This window comes from Alosa sapidissima, chromosome 21 (genome assembly GCF_018492685.1).
Source record: "Alosa sapidissima isolate fAloSap1 chromosome 21, fAloSap1.pri, whole genome shotgun sequence".
Taxonomy (NCBI): domain Eukaryota; kingdom Metazoa; phylum Chordata; class Actinopteri; order Clupeiformes; family Clupeidae; genus Alosa; species Alosa sapidissima.
The window spans coordinates 7,374,633-7,398,139 of NC_055977.1; the positions used below are offsets into that span (position 1 = coordinate 7,374,633).

Consider the following 23,507-nt stretch of genomic DNA (forward strand, 5'->3'; position numbering starts at 1 on the left):
GTTTTGAAATTCTTGGCAGTTTGTTAAGCAGGAAGCCTTCAAGGCAGTATAGCATGACATGCACGGCAGCCCATAAGGATCAGTCTTTACATCGTCTGTCTGTGGTGGAGTTAAGTTACACTATTACACTCTAATTACACTATTAAATCATGGAGAGAGGGATGGAGAGAGAGATGGAGAGAGAGAGAGCGAGAGAGACAGAGAGAGAGAGAGAGAGAGAGAGAGAGAGAGAGAGAAGCATTTGAGATGGGAAGGGCAAAGAGCAGGACTTTAGGGTGTATATTAAAAAAAAAACCCAGAGCACAACGCAAGGATTCACAACAATGGAGTATTTTATTTGCAGGTCACCTGCTCCAGAGAATGATTAGCTATGGCATTGTGTGCACAGCACAGCCAGTCCTGAGGTTGAACAGGAGCGATGCAACACACAGAGAGGCATTTTTTTGAAATCGAACACACATTGTTTTTCACGAGCCCGCGTTCATGCTGGTCTCCTACTAGCAGAGGCCACTGTGCTTGCTTGCCACGGAGCCAATCAGCTGCCAGAACTCCATGAAGGTCAGCTCTCCGTCATTGTTCTGGTCCAAAGAGCTCATGAGCTGGTCGATCACCCCAGGATCACTGGCATTCTGCAAGCAATCAATAGGACAGAGGGTTATTCATACTGAGTTAAGGAGAGAGAGAGAGAGAGAGAGAGAGAGAGAGAGAGAGAGATAGAGAGAAAGAGAGAGAGAGGGAGGGAGGGAGGGAGGGAGAGAGAGAGAGAGAGTGTGAGAGAGAGACAGAGTGAGAGAGACAGAGAGAGACAGAGAGAGAGAGTAATACAGCCATCTAGTGGTCACTTTGGTTTAAATCTAAGACTGAATGGAGTGCATGTCATTCAACTGAGGTCACCATGAATGAAGAAGAAAGCAACCACCAGCAAAACATAGGCTGTGTCTAAAACCACATACTTCCGTCAGTGCACTGAGCGCTTACTTGCATAGTGCCCACTTTTCCATGGTTAGTATTGTCCCAATATCTGCACTATATACTTAAACTAAGTATTTAGTTTGGGCTAGCATGCAGTAGCTTGAAAGGTTGTGGGTTCAATTCCCGGCTTCCAAGGTGCTCCGGGGACAATGTAGTCCCTTGTAATAGAAATGACATAAGTCACTTGCGATGTAAAGTGTCTGCTAAATGAATACATGTAATTGTATTCATTTAACAGTTCAGGCTAATAAAGAGGGATTAGGGACCAGGCAGTAGGCCTGTGTAATAGAAACGGGGGAATGAATAACAATGAAGGACAACTTGTGCACATGAACTAAAAAAAGGAAGACAAACAATGAACAACTCGATGGTGTTTTAAGCCCCCACCGTCGACTTTAAGGCAGCGCTGTGATCGTTGACTTCAAGGCATCTAACCCAAGTGCCTTCCATGCAGCGCTGCCTGGAAGACGATGTTGGGGGCTTAAAACACCAAACACCCAATGGACACTGCAGGGAAATGGACGGGCTGAAGAGAGAAGATAAAGCCTTTTACCTTGACTAGGGTGGGCAGCTGAGACACCACCAAGCTCTTGAACTCGTCTTTGCTAAGGGTGGTTGCTGACCCATCCTTTCCAGCGAAGGTCTTGAACTGGCAGACCAGGGTGTTGATGGCAGATTCCATGGTGATTGAAGTTAAGGCTTATCACCAAAACAAGAGAAAGATGTTTTACTTGTCTTTAAAACACACTTTGAAATGACACAATGACAAATAACAGATAGCTCACTGAATCATTTTCAGTCTTTAGAATGGACAAGATGAAATCAGATACCAGACACAGAAAAACGAGGAGAGAAATGAGTGTTAAGAGAGAATGAGATCAAACGAGGTATTGGCTTTATAAACAGATGAAAGAATGACAGGGACAAATACTGTAAGTGTAAATGGAGATTTGAAGTGACACAAATGAAAAGCAGAGCTGGAGAATAAACCCAGGACAAGAGTCTGGAAAGGAAGAGACACAGAGGAGGTCACAGCGAGTCTTACCAGATGTACCTACAGGAGTGGAAGAGTGCAGCAGGTGAGTTGAGCAGCTTTGTGTCTTCTCAGCCTCTCTCCATGCCTTTTTATGCCATCACCTTGCTGAAATCAGCGGAAAAGATTACACACACATACACACACACACACACACATGACACGCACACACACGCACACACACATGAATACACACACACACGCACAGACCCCCCCCCCCCCCCACACACACACACACACGCACCCCACCACCCCTCCCTCATCTTCAGTTAGTGTCCTCTTATATCTCTGCACATATCTGAAGTTTTCCATCATACGCAAACATTAGACTACAAAACACAAGCCAGTCTAACCTGCTGCCTGATAACAGCTGAAGAACTTCACCCCTACACCAAGGATAACTGTCATTCATGCCACCAACAGTGTCAACAGGGAAGCGTCTGTTTCAAGGGACCTTATGAAGAGTGCTTTTCCAAAAAGCTATAAATCCATTTTTGAAAACATGGACAAGTCATGTTAATTGAACAAGTCATGTTAATTGAACAAGTCATGTTAATCGAATTGTCGGTAACACTTTATAATAACTACACACAATTCATCATTTATTAAGCCTTTGTTACTTATTAGTTAGTGGTTTGTTCATCATTAGTAATTTCTTGTTCATACATAATTTATCATCAGTAAAGCATTTGTTCACACAGTTATGAATAGTTTATTCATAGTAAATAAGCCTATATCTAAAATATGTTTATACATTATTGTTAATACTTAATAAATGATGCAATAATATGTTTTTGATTAAGTAATATTTCCATTATTTAACAGTTGTTACATACATATGCACTAATGATTATTTAGGGTGAGGATACATATTTTATAAAACACTTCCTAATACTATAATTAATAATTAACTCAGGAGTTACAAGTGGTTAGTTAATGATATTTTGTGAGCTCATCTAAAGTGAGGACGTTTTATGCCTTGCAACACATTTACAAATGAGTTATAAAGTTTACTCTTGCATTTATTCATTTAGCAGAAATTTTCACCCAAAATGTCAATGAAATTAAAGGGCAAGGCCACATTGGTGGATGCCGGGGCTTGAACCCCCAACTTAACCAGGCTCCCTATCCATTACACTACCTCTGCCCAGTGGTATTACAACAGTCAATTCAAAAATATAATATAGGTATGCATGTTTACTAAACCATTTTTAACTGTGTCTAAATATGATTTACAGATGAGAATTAATGTAGGAATAATGCTTTACAAACGAAAAATACAGCATTTAATAATAGTTTACAGGTGTTTAATAAATGCTTAACAGTGTGTAGTAGAAGAAAACAGAAACTCTTGCATAGTTGTAGGGGTTTCTGTCTGGGCCAAGGTAGTGTAGTGGATAAGGAGCTGGACCAGCATGCAGTAGCCTGAAAAGTTGGCGGTTCGATTCCCGGCTTTCACTGTTATGGCCTTCAATTTAATTGATATGTGTACGTCGCTTGTCTGCTAAATAAATGAATGTGAATGTAATCTTTACAACTCATTTGTGTGTTGCAAAGCATAGAAAGTCCTCACTTTAGATAACCACTTGTAACTCCTGAGTTAATCATGAATTATAGTATTAGGAAGTGGTTTATAAAATATGTATCCTCACCCTAACTAATCATTAGTGCATGTGTATGTAACAACTGTTAAATAATGGAAATATTACTTCATCAACAAAATATTATTGTATAATTTATTAAGTATTAACAATAATTCATTAACATATTTTAGATATAGGCTTATTTACTATGAACAAACCATTTATAACTGTGTGTACAAATACTTTATTTATGAGAATTAACATAGGAACAATGCTTTACAAATGATGAACAAAGCATTCTGTAATAGTTTGCAACTGGTTTAAAATAAGAAAATGATTTCATTTATAAGTGGTTGTTTCATTACTTATTATGACCGCCGCGCAACGGCGTCCAAATTTCCGTCCAGGAAATTTGATCAGGATTCCCGGGACACTGTAAGACCGGGGTACACGAAACTTGTAACCCCACATGGAGAGCATGGAACCATCGTTTTTCGTTTTGATCTGTAGCCCCGCCGCTGGACTGGATCCCCCGAAAGGAGGGTAGGGCAGACACAGTTTTCTGTGAATATCTCGAGAACCGTAGGGTTTAGGAGGACCATTTTTTTGTATGTTGATCTCAAAGGGCCATGTCAACCCATTCCATAACCACTCATTTCATGTATAGCGCCACCTAGTTAAACACAAAACAAATTGGCAGTAATTGCAGGTATCTGTGACCTAACATAGTCAAAACTGCACAAAATTGGAAGTGTAGGATCATTATGACACCCTCTGAATGCATGCCAAGTTTCGTGGAATTCCATTCATGGGGGGCCACACAATAAATTAATTTATTTTACTATACACCAACTGGCCTGTAGGTGGCCGGAGACAGTTTTCTGTGAATATCTCGAGAACCGTAGGGCCTAGGAGGTCCACCTTTTTTTTGTATGTTGGTCTTAAGGGGGCATGTCAACCTATCCCATTACCACTTATTTCATGTATAGCGCCACCTAGTTAAAAATTTAAAAGCAAAACATTAGGTGTTTTCATCACAATATCTCTGGCTGACATGGTCAAAACTGCACGAAATTGAAAGTGTAGGATCATTATGACACCCTCCGAATGCATGCCAAGTTTCGTGGACTTTCGTTCATGGGGGGCCTTACAATAAAATTATTTATGTGTACATTTAGTGACCGTACACCAACAAGGATTCCCGGGACACTGAAAGACCGGGGTACACGAAACTTGGTGGGCATGTAACCCCACATGGATAGCATGGAACCATCGTCGACCCCCCGAAAGGAGGGTAGGCCGGACACAGTTTTCTGTGAATATCTTGAGAACCGTAAGGCCTAGGATGACCAATTTTGCGTATGTTTGCCTCCAGCGGACATGTAAACCCATTCCATATGCACACATGTGCATAAACAGATACACACGCACACACATACATTCACAGTAATCCTACGTATGACACATACTCACACAGTAGACATATATATGCATGCATGCACATGCACACACACAGGCACATAAACAGGCAAACACACAAGCACATGCACATGCACGCACACACACCCACCCACCCACCCACACACACATAAACATAAACATGTACACGCACACATGCACACAATTCAAGAATTTCTCAGAATTATGAACAGGCAAGATGGGGGTGGGGTTGTATAAAATGTATTTTACATGTGAAATCTATGAACTAATCATGTTTTGGTAGTTGTTGTCTAGCAGATACCAGTGCGAATTGAGTGTGCATAATGCAATTCAGTGAGACATGATATGCCTTTCAGCGTGACTTATTTTTGTGGAAAACATGTGCTGGACTGGGCGGCGGTCATATTTTGTACCGCTCTGCGGTACATCTAGTTAAGTATGAATCATGTACTTACAAACATATTTTTTGGATAGACTTATTTACAATGAAAAAAACATTTATAAATGTGTGAACAAATGCCTAACCCTACTGATGATAAATTATGTATGAACAGGAAATTACTAATGATGAACAAACCATTAACTAATAAGTAACAAAGTCTTAATAAATGATGAATTGTGTGTAGTTATTATAAAGTGTTACCGAATTGTCTATTTCAGGTATATCAATAAAAGTGCAGTTGTGTTGTTTTGATTGAGTAAAGATAAATCAAATAGCAATAACCCTATTACAGTTGCACTGAAATTACTTGGAAAACAACAATTTTTTTTTTTTAATGAAAATGCATTAAATGGTGGAAATAAGAAAAGAGCTCTTCTTTTGGTCCTTTAAGATTGAATTTCAGGGTCTTATTACCAGATTTATGAGGACATTTCATTAGCCTACGTAAATACAAGGGAGATGATATAAATAAAGCATCAACTCACCACAAATAATTCAACTGGGAAAAAAGAACAGAAAAACAAAACCATTGTGAGTTTGAAGAGAGTGTATACAATAAATAATTACATTATAAATAAATACACAATTGTACATGGTGCTCACATTTTCACTTACACATTTTAAAATTCAGTAACAAAAAGAGTCATTCTGAGAAGATTTCAGTCTTATTATTTTTATATTCATAATAAGTGGACTATGTCCTTGTTTATTGCAGTTTAAATGATGGTTGGATAGAAGAGTTCAACTAAGAGGGCTGTTTCTCTATTGTGTCTGGTCTTCCACATATGACACAACAAGACTGTTGTAACGAGTCATCCTGTTTATGAGAAAATCTTTGTGTCCCAATGTCATTAGAGACGAGGAGGAATATAAAGCCGCTGTAATCACGCATGGTGATGATTCAGCGTGGTCCATCCATGTACACTGGGATGACCAACGACATCTCTTGTCAATAGGAGGACACTTACTAGCTTCTCTGGTCAGTGCAGCTGCTGTATCTTTAAGTGAGACCATGCACCATCCTTCCCTTGGTGTTTACCATTGTTAATATTAAAGAGAGAGAAGTGCTACACACTATGGCTTCATATTGAAGCATTTATTTAGTGACAATGTTTCGGCTGGGGCCTTCATCAGATCTTGTACCATTGGTAGTACCATTGTTAATATAAAACCTTGCTCCTGCTTTTTCCACCATTGGCTGACTTAATCTTTTATTCTCTCTCTCTTAAAACACACACACACACACACACACACACACACACACACACACACACACACACACACACACACACACACACATTGGCTGACTTAATCTTCATGTGGAGCATAAAGCAGTTAACTTCTAATGCTGGTGTTCTCCAACAATGTAATAAGAGACCTAAAACAGACTTGTGTCTCATGCTTGCTCTCTCCTCCTTTTTCTCTCTCTGTAACACACACACACACACACACGCACACACACTTTTTCCAGTTTGTTTTCCAGCATTGTTCGGTGAGTGTTTATTAGAGGCTTGTGGTGCTGATGACGGGGCAACTCATGGTCCAGTTGTGCAGCGTTGTCAAGTTGTTGTGCATGGACACATTCCCTGTCAGGGAAATTTGATCAGATACGTCCACCACAACTAACTCAGCACAACTGTGTTGCAAATCATCACCTCATCAAGGAGGGTAAGAGTGTGCATTAAATACAGTTTGATGTAATTTAATTAGTACAGGAGTTGATGGACATCAATTAATGGTTATTAACTATAACCCTTCATATTCATTAAGGCTGGCAACAAAAAGGCTTTAGAGTACATAAATATGTTCCCATTTTACTGACTAAATGAATGAAGACTGATTCAAATGCATGCAGTGACCAAGAGTTTGAATTACTGGCATATTTAGCTAAACCATAGCAATTCAGTAAAACCTCTGAAATGACACTATATTGATTTTGGAACAATGTACTACCCCGTTTAAAATCAGAGGAATTAGGAAGTGTGCATAATTGTGAAGCATAGTACATATTGCTCTGATGAAGTGCAGTGTGGTCGAATGTCGGCATGTTTGGTTTTGCCTTGGCCAAAAATAAACTGGTGATGACTCCAGTTCTATGAAGAGTTGTGTGTGCTACCACATTAACTTGTGTATTTAGTTTAGAATTGTACCTACAGTATGTGCTGATAAGATATAACTGATATGAATATGCTGTTAAACTTTAAATGTTTGTCTTTGTTTAAGTGCTTGTCACGTTAGGATTCATGAAATACATACATTTAAAACAGATATTTGTCCTTGACATGCAAGACTACAATGTCCAACAAGTTTGTGTTAGCACAGGGGTTCCCAAACTTTTCCACGACAAGGCCCCCCAAATACCACTAGGTTCTGGCCAAGGACCCCCTTGATGTGTTATTAAACCCATCGACAATACTACGGCAAATGTAAAAATACATTAAGCTAATCCTAATAATTATTTTAGCCACAAGCACTTCGCGATGGAGCATAAAAATGGCATTTGGGGCTTTCTGCTATATGAGAGCTATCGCTCTACTATTATTATTCCCAGTCATTATCATTGAAAATATAATGTTCAGATATGCGACAAATTATTATAATGGCATAACAACCCTTATAGTAATAGGTATATTTTTAAAATTTCAAATGTATTTATTTGTTGCTTTTATTTTTCCTTCCAACTTGCTGAGGCCCCCCTGGCACCCCCTCGCGGCCCCGGCCCCCACTTTGAAAACCACTGTGTTAGCACACCGGTTCTTTTTCACAATGAGTACCACCTCAGAAAACAGTTGGCTCTCCAAGTACCACCATTATGACCATTAAAATGCAGTAGCATAGGCCAATTTATCTACATATTTTACATTGTGCATACTCTTTTGTCATTTTCTTTTCAAAAAGACAAACATTTAGCTTCAGTGATCCTATTTATAAGATTTTTTTTATTACAGCGGGGAAAAAAAGTATTGAACACGTCAACATTTTTTTCAGTAAGTATACTTCCAGTGTGGCTATTCACATGAAATTTTCTCCAGACATTAGTATTAACTTAGATAATCCACACATGTTAAACAATCCAAACATTAATGTCCATAAGTAGAGTTATGAGTAAAAAGAGTTTTGTGGAAAAGCCGTTATTTGTAATAAGAGCTTCAACGCATTTCCTGTATGACTAAACTAATCAGTTGCAATATTCAGGTGTGATTTTGGCCCATTCTTTTAAGCAGATAGTATTGAAGATTCCAGGGGTCCGACTTGTAAATCCTGATCTTTAGGTAACTTCCAAAATTGTTCAATTGGATTAAAGTCAGGGCCTTGATTTCCTTTCTCTGAAACCAATTGAGAGTTTCCTTTGCTGAATGCTTTAGATCATTGTCCTGCTGGAAGGTCTAGCCACGTCTCATACTCATCGTCCTGGTGGATGGCAAGATTCTCCCAGGAAAAATCGCTCTGTGAAACTGTGTGAAGTCTGCCAGTACTATGAGATGAAAAACAGCCCCATACCTTGATGCCTCCACCTCCAAACCTCACTGTTAGTATGGTATTTTTAGGGTGATGCACAGTGCCATTTCTCCTCCAAATATGGTGTGTAGTATGACATCCAAAAAGTTAACATTTTCTTTCGCCTGACCAGAATACATTCTTTCAGTATTTAATAGGCTTGTCCAAATGTTGTGTAGCAAACTTTCAACGAGTTTCGACATGTTTTTCTTCAGTAATAGTCATGCGGGGTGAGCGTGCATAGAGGCCATGGCGGTGGAGTGCATTGTATGATTTTCTCTGTAACAATTGAACCTGCTGCCTCCAAGTCTTTCTGGAGCTTTCTCCAAGTGGTCCTTGGCTCTTAGGCTACATTTCTGACTATCCTTCTGACTTCCTGGTCAGAAATCTTGTGAGGAGATCCTGTGCATGGCCAATTGATGATGCAGTGATGTTCCTTCCACTTGCAGATAATGGCTCCAATACAGCTTACTGGATGATTCTTAAGTTTTGAAATCCATCTGTAACCAATTCCACTGATATGTTTTGCAACAATAATGTTGCAAAGGTCTTGGAAGAGCTCTTTGCTTTTACCTATTATGAAATGTTTCTTGTGTGACACCTTGGTAATGAAAAACCTTTTTATAGCTCATTAATATATACTAATCCATCTTATATAAATATATATATATATATATATATATATATATATATATATATACCTGTTTAAGGAAGTGTTTTAACAAAAGAAGCCCAGTCTTGATTACAGTGACCTGAAAAACTATAGGCCTATTTCCAAATTACCTTTTGTTTCAAAGATCCTGGAAAAAGTTGTTCTCTCTCAGGTCACTTCTTATTTGAATGCTTTCAACATCCTAGATACATTTCAGTCAGGTTTTAGAAAACTTCATAGCACCGAATCTGTTCTACTTAAGGTGCAAAATGATATTCTTTGCTCAGTAGATAATGGTTCTTGTGCCCTCTTAGCACTTCTTGACCTTAGTGCTGCTTTTGATACCATTGACCATAGCATCCTGTTAAAACGTCTGGAGGATGAAGTTGGTCTGCAAGGGGTGGTGTTGAAATGGTTCACATCATATCTGAATGATAGAACATTCTCTGTAAGATTAGGTAATTGCTCTTCGTCCATTGCACCTATCAAATGTGGTGTCCCTCAGGGTTCCATTTTAGGCCCTCTGCTATTCTCCCTATATATGCTGCCTCTTGGCTCCATTTTTAACAAACATAACATTCAATATCACTGCTATGCTGATGACTCTCAATTTGATCTGCCATTAACAGCCGATAGTTCCTGCACCTTGGAAAGCCTGTTTAACTGCTTTAATGACATAAAGAGTTGGATGGCTGCAAACTTCTTACAATTAAATGAAAAGAAAACAGAGATAATTATTTTTGGTCCACTCAGCTCTGTTCCTAAGATAAGAAATGCACTTGGGCCACTGGCTGTAAATTGCCACAGTGAGGTCAGAAATCTAGGTGTTTTCCTAGATTCCTCTTTGAATTTCAATAAGCAAGTCAGTAGTGTGGTTAAGGGAAGCTTTTTTTTAACTAAGACAAATAGCTAAATTAAAGCCCTGGCTCTCATATACTGACTTAGAAACTGTAATCCATGCTTTTGTTACATCTAGGCTGGACTATTGTAACTCTCTGTATTTAGGTCTGAACCAATCTACCCTTGCTAGACTTCAATTAGTCCAAAATGCAGCAGCTAGGCTTCTTACTGGAACAAAGAAACATATGCACATAAGTCCTGTGCTTCTCCTATCAGTCCCAAAGGCAACCCTTAAAACTAAAGGTGATAGAGCTTTTTCTGTTGCTGCCCCTAGACTCTGGAACAATCTCCCTAGAAATTAAGTCCTCTCCCACCATCAGTAGTTTTAATTCAAATTTAAAGACCCATCTTTTTTCTTTGGCCTATAATGTCCATTAATTTCTCCCCTTGCTTGGTTGTTTATTTTTATTTTATTTATTTAATCTTATTTCTATTTCTTTTCTGCATTATATTAACTGGCATCTAACTTTACTGTACATCTTTCTCTAGGCCTATAGTAGTAGTAGTAGTTTCAGTAACTATATGTTTATTTTTATCTACAATCATAATCTGTTTATTATTATTATTATTATTTTGTATTTTATTTTGTCATTTATGTCTTTATTTTTTGTTTTTATTACTGTTTATGTTATTTCTGAGCACCTTGGGTCAATAACATTGCGTTTAAGTGTGCTATATAAATAAATATGACTTGACTCGACTTATATTAATTTGCACAGATATGAGGGATAATTACTCTAACTGCGTATAGAGTCCAGCTCGTTCCTGGCCATTCCTTGCCTTTGTGCACTGCTTTTTCTTAGCGTGTTCAATACTTTTTCCCTGTGCCATTCCACTTTTTTGCTCATAACTCTACTTATGGACATTAATGTTTGGATTTTTTTTACCTAAGTTAATACTTTTTTACCTAAGTTAATACTAATGTCTGGTGAAAAATTCATGCAAATAGCCTCACTGGAAGTACCGGTATACTTACTGAAAAAAATGTTGACGTGTTCAATACTTATTTTCCCCGCTGTATATACATTTTGATATCATTTGAAGTGATTATTTCATCTTTATGAAAAAAAAAAAAAAAAAACCACCTCCGGAGTTCCGCTAGAGAGAGTCCCTTTACCACAATTTGAGTTAGCACATTTCTGAAAGAGATAGGGGGAGGTCTTTTTAAACACCTCATAGAAGGACACACACAACACCCAACCAATAACTCATTGTTAAATTTTATTCATATTAATAAATAAACAAACTGAGCAATGTCTTGCTTTGTAGCTGTCCATTGTTTTTCTGTATCCACCATATTTCCATTTCATTGACTTTAATGCAGATTGTGGTCAGGCTATCCAAAAAAAAAAAGGACTTTTCCCCGATATTTACAAAAATACTGACACATTCAACATCATGTGCAACCCTTCCATAAACATTCAACAAAATAATAGCAGAGTTCATTTTTATTTAAGTGTGTTTTCATTTTAAGCTTTATTGGGTTGACATTCCCACCCAATATGGCTAGACTATAAGAGCTAATACTTGGGCACACCCAGTTGCTGTGTCAATTCAGGCTTCTCAAATTCATTATGGCCTTTGTGTCACTATAAATATGTAAACAGTATTTTGTTTTTGTTTGTTATAACATCCATGTTGTCCCCTCCCTCACAAGGCACATTTACTGCTCAAGACAGAAATCTCACCATCACAAATTGTCCAAACAAAGTCCAGTAAACACATTGAATATGGAAATATGGCTACATATCCCAACATTCCTAAGTAAAAATGTAATGTAAGAGGCAAACTAGACAAAATATGACAAACTGCAACCCACAAGAGAACTTTACCATCTCAAACAAAGTAATCCATCACAATGCTATGTAATGCTATGACAAGCAAAAGTACCGTCCTGTTTTACAAATTGTTGGTGGTGTACGTCTATATCAAAGCTTATAGACTTTTTTTTTCTGTAGCAACAAGAAACCATTTTATAAGACAAGGGAAAAAAATGGCTTTCACTCAACTCTACAAATAAATTACGTTCATAGTGATGTACCTGTTAACCTATCCTGGGGTGAAACTTACCCAAAGGCTAACCTGCACTATGCTCTTGAAGCAAATAAACAAATAAACAAACAGCAATGCAAACAGAAATCACCTTATGGGGAGTTTCACAGTCACTGGGATTATATTCACTGGTCCATATGATTTCTCTAGTCTCTATTCCATAGACAGACAGGCGAAAGCATGGTCAATCTCCCACTAGAAAACACTGAATCCTCATAGAGAAGACAGAGGCTGTGTTCCAATTTGCATACTTCCGCACTTACAATACCTAATTTGTAAGTACAGAAGTATGCTAATCGGAACACAGTCAGAGAGAATTTACCACTGGCTAGCCGTTTAAGACTAGCGCATTGCTTCCCTTTCACATTTAGATCTAGAGGCGGCTAAGCAGCTCCACCAAGCCCTGCTGTACACCCTAATAAACGGTCTCTGTTTCCTGCTAGGAATCTTCGGGCCAACAATCGGCTTTTTTTGACAGACGAGGGTTAACATTCATCTTCTTGAGTGGCCTGGTGCCCACTCGGCACAGAATCACACACACGCAAACTCATCACTACTGTGGATGAGACAAGAAGGGGTGGGGACTCTGAAGAGACAGTACGCAAAGGGAGGTAGGTAATGACTGTGAACCCCACAAACAGGTACAACTTTAAGAAGGTATTTAAAGACTTCCGAGAAACAATCTGTGCGTACAAGATGCACACATCTACGTCTGTATGTAGGCTTCAGGTTGAAGAATCACTGCAACCGTTTTGTTGTTTTTTTTTTTATCCATTTCTTTTTTCTATCCATTTCTTTTTTCTATCCTTTTTTTTTGCTACCTCTTTTTCCATCGCCTCCTTCTTCTTCCCATGTCCAAAGGGGGGGTGTAAGGAGGGCAGGCCTAAGCGGCAGTGGCCGCAAACTTCCACAACGCCTCCCTCTCAAACTCCTCCATCTCCTCCTCGAGCGAGTCGTCCAGCACGTCGGCCAGGTCCTCCAAGATGTCCGCCACGTCCTCGGCGAAGTCGCTGAAGAGCAGGCGCTCGTGGTCGAAGACGCCGCCGTCGGGGGAGAAGAAGCCGGCGGTCAGCTCCAGGAGCGCCTCCTTGCTCTCGCCGGTGGACGCCGGCAGCTTGCTCAGGTAGCTCTCCAGCAGGGCCTGGAACTCCGAGAGCTCCACGGCGACCAGCCCCTCGGCCTCGGCGCAGCCGGCCGCCCCCGAGCACGCGCGGACCGGCCCGGGGTTCCGCCGGAGCTTCTGCTCCTGGTGCTTCCAGAAGTCGTCGCTCTCGTGCTTGTGGTCACTGGGTTTCTCGTGGCTGCTGTCCTCCTGGTGGTGGCGGTCGTGGTGGTGGTGGTGGGCGGAGTGCTTCTTGAAGGACTTGGCCTCCCACGGCCGCTCGCTCTTCCTCTTCTCGCGCTCCTCCCTGCGCTCGTGCTTCCGGCCGTCCCAGTCCTCGTGGTACTTCCTCCAGGCGTCCTGCTTGGACTCCATCTTTCCGTTCTTCCCGTTCTTCCGCTCCTTCTCTCCTCCTCTCCACTTCTCAGGCTCCTCGTGGTGCTTCTGTTTCCCATGATCCTTCTTTCCTTCCCGTTTACCACCGTCTTCTTTTCTGCCATTCTTCTTGCTCTCCCATTGGCTCTTGTGCTTATCACTCTTGTCTTCCCGTTGCTCGTCTCTCTCCTTCTTGCCACCCCATTGGTTCCCTTGCTCCTTCTTCCCCACCCACTTCCTGTTCTGGTCCTTTTTGGCGTCGGTCTCCGTCCGCTGCTGCCGATTCCTCTTCCAGTCGTGCCTCTTGTCCAGACGCTCGGCCTGTTCGCTCAGCCTCTTCTGCATCTCCACCAGCCCCTCCCGCACGCCCTTCTTCCTCCCCACCGACCTCTTCATCCCCTCCAGACGCTTGCGGCTGTCCTCCAACAGGCTCTTCTGCCTCTGGAGCTCTGCCTTCAACCCATCCTCACCTCCTTCCTCCTGCTCCACCCCCTCCACCTGCACTGGAACTTCAGGGATTTGATTGGCTGTCTCGGGCTGGTCGGTTGGCGGCGCGACTGTGTCTGTAGGCTCGGTTTCTGATTCCCGAACTAAATCAAAGAGAAAATAAGAAACATATATGTATGGTATATTACAAGTGATTGAGGTATAGAAATAATCAGATATCGCAGTTCTTTTCAGCACAACAACTTACACTTATTCATTTGGCTGATGCTTTTATACAAAGTGATTTCCATTTCAGTGCGACTTACAAATATTACAAGGGCCTTTCTCACCAGAGCACTCTGGGGTTACAGTAAGTGCTTTGCTCAAGGGCACAACCGTGGCAGCCGGGAATTGAACCCACATCTTTCTTTCTGCCCCTTGGCCACTACTCTACCACCGCCCACAACCATCACAACTAGGTGATAGTCCTGTGTTCAGTGACCGCCCCGTACCGGTTAGCTGGGACAGTTCTGCCACTCGGACTCGGAGGCTCTCCAGCTCTTCTCTCAGGCCAGGCATAGCCGCGAGCTCCTCCTTCAGCTTGACGTTCTCTTTCTGCAGGGGTCCGCCCCCTTCCTCGCCCGGTTGAGCAGCGGCGCGTAGAGCCTGGTCCAGCGCCTCCTTCTGGGACTAGGAGAGAGAATACAGCGTGAGACTTCATTTGCTTCCTCATATCATATCCCATTAAGAATAGGCAACACTTCACTTGACAGTATCGACATAAGAGTGAACCCTAACCCTAATCTCTAACCCTAGTCCTAACCCTAACTTGTCAGGCAAAAACAGAATGACACTTAATGACAGAGGCGTTATGCATGCCATAAACGTTTATGACTTGTTTATGACACGTTCATGACAGTGTCATGTCACTCTTATGTCGATACTGTCAAGTAAAGTGAACCCTAAGAATAAGAGAGATGGACAAGAGATGGACTAGCCTATTAGCTTTTTTTTTTAGCATTTTTTTGGGCTTTATTAATAGGAAAGTGAAGAGACGGGATCAGGAAATGACCCGGGTTGGACTAGAACCCAGGACCCCGTGGGCACTTGGACCCAGATGTAGTGCGGGCACTGTAGCCAGTTACGCCACAGCATCCGCAAGAGATAGACTGTTCTTTGATCAAAAGGCGCACTTTGATAAACAGGGATGAATAGGCTTACCTGGGCCAATACATTATATATAAATATTTTATACATATCTTTTTTTCTGTGTAAACCTCTTAAATAGAAATACTTATGAAATAATAAGTTCGGTTTTGCCGGAGGATGACAGAAACAAAACATTTTTTTTTTTTTTAAACTTTAAAAACTATTAGGCCATTAAAGTAACTGATACACAACACATTACGGTGTCCAAGTTTATGACAAAGCCAAAACACACTATGCATAGCATGTGAACAAGCACTAGAGGACTACACTTGAGTACTCTATTTGCAGACATTGCTATTTAAAGCCTCTTACACTCAAATGAATGTAAACATTGTGTTAGTACACGCAAGGCCAGCGGAAATTGATACCCTTACTGACACTGCTGTCATCGAGTTGTGCAGCTAAACTATATTTAATATCCTGCTTATGGGAGGAGGAGGAGGAGGAGGAAGGAAAGCTTCACATGAGAAAGAAGCGGCTCAAAAATTGAACGGGAGAAGAAGGGAAAACAAAATGGCTGACTGACCTGGAGCTGAGATTCCAGCATGGCGATCTGTTGGTTTTCTTGAGCAAGTCTTTCCAAGAGTTCCTGGAATCAAATCAAGAGTTAGACACACAACCAGAACCAGACACAGAACAGGATGAGAACTTTTGGTGCAGCTTCTAACATGTGGTTATTTCACAATGTGCTCGTATGAAATTAGAACATGTTGTTATTTCACAACGTGCTAACAATTAAATTAGATTTACTGTTTAGAAAATTGTACTAGTGTTAGTTATGTATTCAGATACTGTTCAGACACACACTATCCATCATTAACTTGCTTGCTGATATAAAGTGCATTGCCAGGAACATCAATTACAAGACCCACTGAGATACAAGTGAAGGAAGGTGTTGTGCCAACATAGTGGAAATAGAGGAAGAATGCTGACCTGTTCAGTCATTTCTGAGCCATCAAAGCCATCATCTGTCAAGAGATACAACAAGTGTTGTCAGCATTCAAAAAGACCAAAAAAAAAAAGTTGTGTAAATTATTATATTATGATCATTAACACTGCAGTTCTACCGTCATAATGTAGAATGTAGATGATGTCTCTCATGTGTTTTTCAGTTTTGCAGCCATTAAACAGCTTCAATATGTTTAAATAAATACATAACATCCAAGATAGTTATGTAAGTGCATTTCTCATCTATTATCCAAAAAAAGAGGCCAGTAATGCAAGTAATTCTGTGCATTTTGAAGTGACTGTGTGGAAGAAATGTCAAGGCTACTACACACTTAAGCTGCCACTCATGAAATCCATTCAAGAACATTTCACTAAGGCCTAGAAAACACCACACAACTAGTGCCATACAGCCTCATGCATTGGAACCCACAGCGAATGCATGGTGAGTGCTCCAAGTCCTCAGAATCCATGCCAGCAAAAAAAGACAGCTATCTAACCTTTGGCATATGCATTGAATGTATATACGACGTCCTGGCTGAGACTCGTATGTCTGTATCAACAAGTCAGGCTCAGTCAGTGGTCAGCACAGTACTGGCTAATCTACCTCAGGTTTGGACTCTCTAAAACCTTACTAGCAATACAGCATCTGACAGAAAGCAAAACCCAAGGTCATTAAGAGGTTTAGGAGTACGGTCACAAATATGTGATAGAATGTTCGCAATCCGAGACTTCCGTATTATGATGCAACAATTACCCTCAGAGATTTTCCCCATAGACTGTATAAAAGAACACTGAAACTATAAATCGTTTGCGTAGAATTCTAGAAGGAACCAAGAAAATAATTCACTCCTCAACAGATTAAGAGGTTTAGGTGGGAGGGCACCAAAGCAGAATAACCAGACAACGTGCGTGCAAGCTGGCTGCCAATGCCATTAAGCGACACAGTGGGGCATAAACCTTTATCCCTACGGCCTCCCTCACTCACTCACTCACTCACTCCTGTCCCATACCTACTGTACCACTCTCCTCGGCCACCAACACACCTGTAAACAGAGAACACCTAAGCCCAAGATGGACGACCCCTGAAGACACGTTCATGCATTGCACAGTGTGCAAGGTGGTGTAATTCCAAACCACGCTATTTAAAGCCGATAATTAGATCGTGGCTTGATCATTAACGTCAAGGGTTACGAACTGAATGTGCCCAGCTACATTTCCTAACTGGAATCCAGTCTTAAATAACCTGAATCACACTTCATTAGTGCTACTGCATGGTAAGGATTTAAAGATCATTCATTAGCAGATGACTGTAAAATAGACCTAATGGGCCTACACTGCCTACAGGCCAGACATGTGCCCAAGGGTCCAAATGATATTTAGGTTGTACCCTGGAACCAAACTGGTGTCCAAAACGAAGCGAAGAGCAACAGTGGCAACAGTGGCTCTTCATGACCCATGTTTTGGAGCATACTTGTACTGGTATTCTAGTTGTTTTGCAGTTACGACCAATGGTGTATTCTCTTCCCTCAGCATTTAAATAGACATTGCAAACAGTGACCAGTACAGGTATAAGTACTTGATGACAAACATTATTACGGCTGATATACTGTAAAGATGACTGGAAATGCTTGCAAAGTAGCAACATTAATTCCGTCGACACATTTGAATGATTTTGTGCTTACATTCCATTTCCATGGTAACTCTCCGTCCAACTCCCAACATGTTTATGGAGAACTACCTCCTGAAATTGTTGGCGACCGGTCGCAAACATTCACGGGAAAACTCAGAAAACTGTTTGTCTATGTTTGCGAATTTGCGAGTTTGCGAACGGACTCCTCTCTCCTAAGACGGACCTGAAAAGAAGAGGGAGCCCAGGCACAAGAGGACCAGGGCGCCCACGATCAGCTTGTTGAGGGCGAAGCCGTGCTTCTCCTCTCGCCTCTCGGCCAGCTGGAACTCCTCTTCCTCCTCGTCTTCGTCCTCCGAGCTTCGGCCCAGCGCGGGCTCGGGCGGCGACACGTGCCTCTGGCGCAGGCCGTCTCCCTCAGCCCCTGGCTCAGGCCTGACCACCTCCTCAATGGGCACTAGGAGGGAGAGAAGGAGAGAGAATGGAAAGAAGAGAGAAGGAGAGAGAGAAGTCAACAGTTAGGAAATTATAATGTAATATCAAAGCACATAGGACTACAAAACAATAGTGAATCTACTTAACTTATGACAACATACTTCCATGCATCTATAAGTAAATGTATGATTATATTGTTGTATATTTTTTTGTTGTTGTTTATTTTGCTTTTGTTAGTTGCTTGTTTTGCCTTATTTTCTTTTAGAAGTGTAAAGTGTAATGAAACCATGTTGCACTGCACTATACATAAATTAAATAGTTGATACCTTGTAATAACTATGATGCACTACCCTATGATAACATATGAAGTACACTGTAAGTACACAGTACAGAAACAAAGACTCTCTCTCTCTCTCTCTCTCTCTCTCTCTCTCCACACACACCAGTGTGATCCTCTCATTACCTGCTTCCACTGGCTCCACATTCTGCTGCTCTATCACGTCAGCATCCTCCTCCGAGGGCGGCTCCTCTCCGTACTCCTCCTCCTCCTCCTCTTCCTCCTCCTCCTCCTCCTGTGGCTGTGCTGAGGCAGAGCTGACGGTCTCTGGCTCCAGGCCAACAGGACCAAGGCCTCCCTCCGCAGGACTGGCCTCAGGTGTGGGGGTGAAACTGGAGAGGGGATGACCCTGCATGGACAGAGTCAGGTCCTCAACTCCCTCAGGAGCAGGGGTCTCCACTGGGGTAGGGGCAGGACGAGGAGCCTCTGGGGCAGGGGCAGGACGAGGAGCCTCTGGGGTAGGGGCAGGACGAGGAGCCTCTGGGGCGGAGTGGAAATCAAGGGTCACCTCTGCAGCCACGGCCTCTGGAGTGGGGCTTCTCTCAGTTTGTGGTTCAGTGACAGGGCTTTCCCGGGTAAGGAGGACCTCAGGGGCAGGGGCAATTGGGGCAGGTGGGGCATCTGGGGGGGAGATGTCAGGAGTGGGGCTACTTTCAGGAGGCCCCTCGGGGGCAGAGCTCTCTGGGACCCGAGATTCAAGAGTGGCGGCCTCCGCAGCGACAGCTTCCTGGACAGCAGGGCTTTCTTCTGGAAGACCTTCGGGGGAGGGGCTGTGTTGAGAGAGGGCTTCAGGGGCGGGGCTTTGCTCAGGGATGGCTTCAGGGGCGGGGCTTTTTCCCCACGACAGGACTTCAGGGGTATGGCTCTCCGGGACGAGGAGTTCCGCCGCGGGGATCTCGTGGCCGTAGCCGACGTCGGTAAACACGTCAGAGGCGCGCGGAGCGAAGGCGGGCTCCTCGGAGAAGAGCAAGGCTGCTTCCGAGGAGATGGCGAAAGGGGTGGAGCCCAACAGGTCACTGTCGGGCGGCGAGCTGGTGATGGTGTCGTGGATGACGGGAGCGTGGATGTCTGGGTCAAACTCGCCTTCCTCGAAGCCCGAGAAGGAGGGGCCTACGAAGGTCGCCGCCTCACACACCTCTGGGGAAGTTTCCTGGCATACCGGCTGCACACACCAAACAACAACACAAATCACACAACCATTTATACAACTCCATTTAGGAAACCACTGAATCCAACTGCTACCCCATTACCCCAGGATGGAGTCAGCGATGGAAGTGACGTGTGTTAATGTTTATATTTCAAATTATTAGCAGACACTTTTGTCCACTGCATGCAACTGCTACCCCATTAATGTGCAATGTGGAACAAAAAAAAAACTGCAAGACTCTGGAAACTACTTGACTAGCCAATGCTCCTTTGACATTAGCAAATATGAGTGTGAGGATGTGAGGTCAAGCAGTGAACCTGGCAGCCTGCAGTACTGAAGAGACACTGGAAATGCTCACCCATGGGGCAACTAATCACAGTATCAGTTCCTATCATCAGTTCATATGATCAAGACACGTTGATTTAAAGGTGCAGTCAGTGATCATACGCATTTCAAGCCCATATTTGTTCTGTCACATGGGGCAATAATCTCTTCACGACCCACTAGCTGCTCATTCTGTGAGTACACTGTAAAAAACCTGGTCTCTGTGGGCAGCCCAGGCTCCAAAAACTGGGAACAAACAAAGTATGGGCAGCCTGTCCCCCCCAAACAAAAACGAAACCCTGTGTGGAGTTTCTCAGGCAATAGTGAAGACAGGTGTGAGCTACCTCCCTGGTATGTTTCGTTTGGTCCTTGGTTAAAATATAATATATGTTGTTTTGGAAAAACGAACTGCTAATAATTTTAACTATGAAAATAAATATAAACAAACATGACTTCCTGCGCTAGCGCTGACCTCACCTTTAAGTTCTGCAGGTAAAAATATATGGCTAATATCAGTGGGAATGTGCCTGAATGACATTGGTCAGTAACGCTGCGTGGCAATATCGCTGTGCACCGTCACCTTCAAAAACGTACCTGTTGGCCCTCCTCTGACAACACTGGTTCGACTGGAGGATCAAGCCCACTCACGTCACGGTCCAGAGGAACACCTGCTAAAACACAAGCCTTGGTACATTAAAAAAAAACTACAAATACAAGTACATTAAAAAACTACAATTCCTAGTGTCAAGTGCACACAAAGAACACACTGTTAATCCACTTTGTAGTCTGGCGGAAGGAGCGTTTCATGCTATTCTTGGATTTAGGCACGGAGTTTGTTTGCTCTACTCACAGGATTATGGTCTTGTGCCTCAAACAAATGAGAGATCTGAATAATCCTTAAACATTTTAGACAATGGGCCTACAACACAGATCCCAGAAGCCCTAGAATACTATCCCTTTCAACCCTTTAATCGTCTAATGTTCTTTTTTTTTATTTTTTTAAATGCCACGAGTTCAGACAGAAGTTAAGTACCAGCTTCGGCTAGGGTTAGTGAGCAGACTTAGAACAGAGAAACATACACAAGTAAAAATACAATAGACATAAAAATTAAAATAAAATAAAATGGAAACCATGGGAAGCGGTCCATGGTATTTGTGAGCCAACAATGGGCGTCGCAATGACACTTCAGTATTCAGGAATTCTACCTGTTCCTTCCTCTGGAAGCCCTGGAACTCCACAGAGACTTCCGGTGCCGTCGTCAGGCCCTACTGTTTCAACAGCAGCCTCCTACAAAAAGATAATTCATTATTTAAAAAGGTCCACTTTTTCAAACCCCTCCAAAACAGTCAATGTTGGAATTTAGAGAACTCATAATCTATCAGAAGAGCTTTGATAAAAACTAAATTTAGATATTAAAATTATACTATAAAAGTGACAAATCTGCATGATGAGACAACCTTGTCCATATCATAAAGTCCACAAGTTCATCACATTAATAAATACATTAGACTAATGTTTTGATGAGCCAACACCAATGACTGCCAACCCCAATGTCAACACCACTGGTTAAAAATAATGTTAGTACATTTGACACTACATTGCCTAAACCATTGCAAACTTGTCAATTATAACATCAGGCAGCTAATATGGCAGATGTCCTTGCCTCTGGGGAAAGGATGGTCCAGCTATTTGTAGAGGACCCACTACTGCCGGTGCTGTGGTCGGACATCGCCCCCTCGTGGAAAAGGACAACACCTGCAAACACAATGATTTCATCTGTCGAGGTGACTCATCTCACCTGTGTGGGGATCTTGACACCAGACACTTATAAATTAGCATGACTTGCACAGAGTCGCACGCCTATATGGTTAAAATATCACTCATCATTGATTTGCAGGCGTCGGTTCTCTGATAACACAGCTGGTTGACTAGCTAGCACAGGGTGAAGTCGTACGGAAACGTTACAGTGGTTAAACGTGATTTCATCATACGAAAAAAAAAAAAACATGATAACATTTTAACATGTTTCACATGGCTACTACTGTGCTCGTATTCAGTGCTGTGAAACCCAGTCGTCTACAGACTGATAATGTTATCTTATCTACAACTATGACATTAACTTAATGTTACATAACATAGACATAGGAACAGTAGTTGTGTGCTGTCTGTCTGTCAGTGCTAAAGACGGGAGAATTTCTATCTGTAACGTTCGTACCTTTGGAACATAACGTTAAACATAAGCAACTGACGACCCCAAAAACGTGACCAAAAATGGTCAAACGGCTTGAGGGAGAAAGTTACCCACGCTTACGACTTAATGACTATGGGTTGACTACACAAAACTGCGCCATCCCATACCCTTAACTAACGTTATTGTTATCATCCTGGAAATGAAGCTTGGTAATGCACGCCAACAGTTAGCTATTAGCTAAGCTTGCTAACACACAATTTCAACAAATGTCTCGCGAAACTAATCTACTTACGCTAACTATATCTAGCATGTTTACATTTCATTTATCTCTAGGACTACCAGGCTTTATTGTTAGCACGTATTAGCCAGCTAGCTAGCTTTCCAATAGAATTAGATGTAATGTTAGCTTTAGCTGTGCGTGTCCACGGACAATCACAGGACTTAACAACAGTGACAACAACTAAGCTGAACAAGTGTGAAGTTTAACAAACGTCGTCTTACTTACCCTATAACAAAAACTGTCCCTCAGTTTTAAAAGACTAAAAATATGTCTTCTGTCCACTGTTCGTATGGATCTCCTTTCACGAACTTCGGAACTTTGGGAATTCCAGACTGCGTTGATCTTACGTTGTCCTCTCTATTCCAATGGGATATCAGTGGAGTGCAGACGTAACGACTCTCAGACAGTTGGCAGCCAATTGAAATTTTGTGTCGTGTCTGCGAAACGGAGCATTTTCTTGGATGAGTGACAGTGACAGGTGACAGTGGACGTCTTTACATTGACTAGGGAGAAACTAAAAGCTGAGGAAGACT

General features: G+C 42.0%; 2 protein-coding genes across 6 annotated transcripts; both read right to left on the reverse strand.

Annotated features, from left to right (window-relative positions):
- Positions 1 to 314: 314 nt before the first annotated feature.
- s100a11 (S100 calcium binding protein A11) lies at positions 315 to 2,058 on the reverse strand. The gene is made up of 3 exons (XM_042076706.1): positions 2,018 to 2,058; positions 1,526 to 1,671; positions 315 to 629 (listed from the first exon to the last, which is right to left on the reverse strand). The coding sequence occupies exons 2-3, from the start codon at positions 1,652 to 1,654 to the stop codon at positions 498 to 500; spliced, it is 261 nt and encodes an 86-aa protein (XP_041932640.1). The 5' UTR covers positions 1,655 to 1,671; positions 2,018 to 2,058; the 3' UTR covers positions 315 to 497.
- A 9,666-nt stretch (positions 2,059 to 11,724) lies between these two features.
- pbxip1a (pre-B-cell leukemia homeobox interacting protein 1a) lies at positions 11,725 to 23,473 on the reverse strand. Of its 5 annotated transcripts, none has more exons than XM_042076667.1 (12): positions 23,200 to 23,473; positions 22,167 to 22,258; positions 21,709 to 21,790; positions 21,097 to 21,173; positions 19,866 to 20,193; positions 19,158 to 19,835; positions 18,486 to 18,716; positions 17,643 to 17,675; positions 16,618 to 16,652; positions 16,211 to 16,273; positions 14,988 to 15,165; positions 11,725 to 14,639 (listed from the first exon to the last, which is right to left on the reverse strand). In XM_042076667.1, the coding sequence occupies exons 2-12, from the start codon at positions 22,230 to 22,232 to the stop codon at positions 13,456 to 13,458; spliced, it is 2,955 nt and encodes a 984-aa protein (XP_041932601.1). In that variant the 5' UTR covers positions 22,233 to 22,258; positions 23,200 to 23,473; the 3' UTR covers positions 11,725 to 13,455. The 5 variants fall into 5 exon arrangements, with proteins under 5 accessions (XP_041932601.1, XP_041932603.1, XP_041932599.1 ...); XM_042076669.1 differs by having other exon boundaries at positions 19,158 to 19,455; positions 19,510 to 20,193; XM_042076665.1 differs by having other exon boundaries at positions 19,158 to 20,193; positions 21,097 to 21,170; positions 23,200 to 23,472.
- Positions 23,474 to 23,507: the final 34 nt, after the last annotated feature.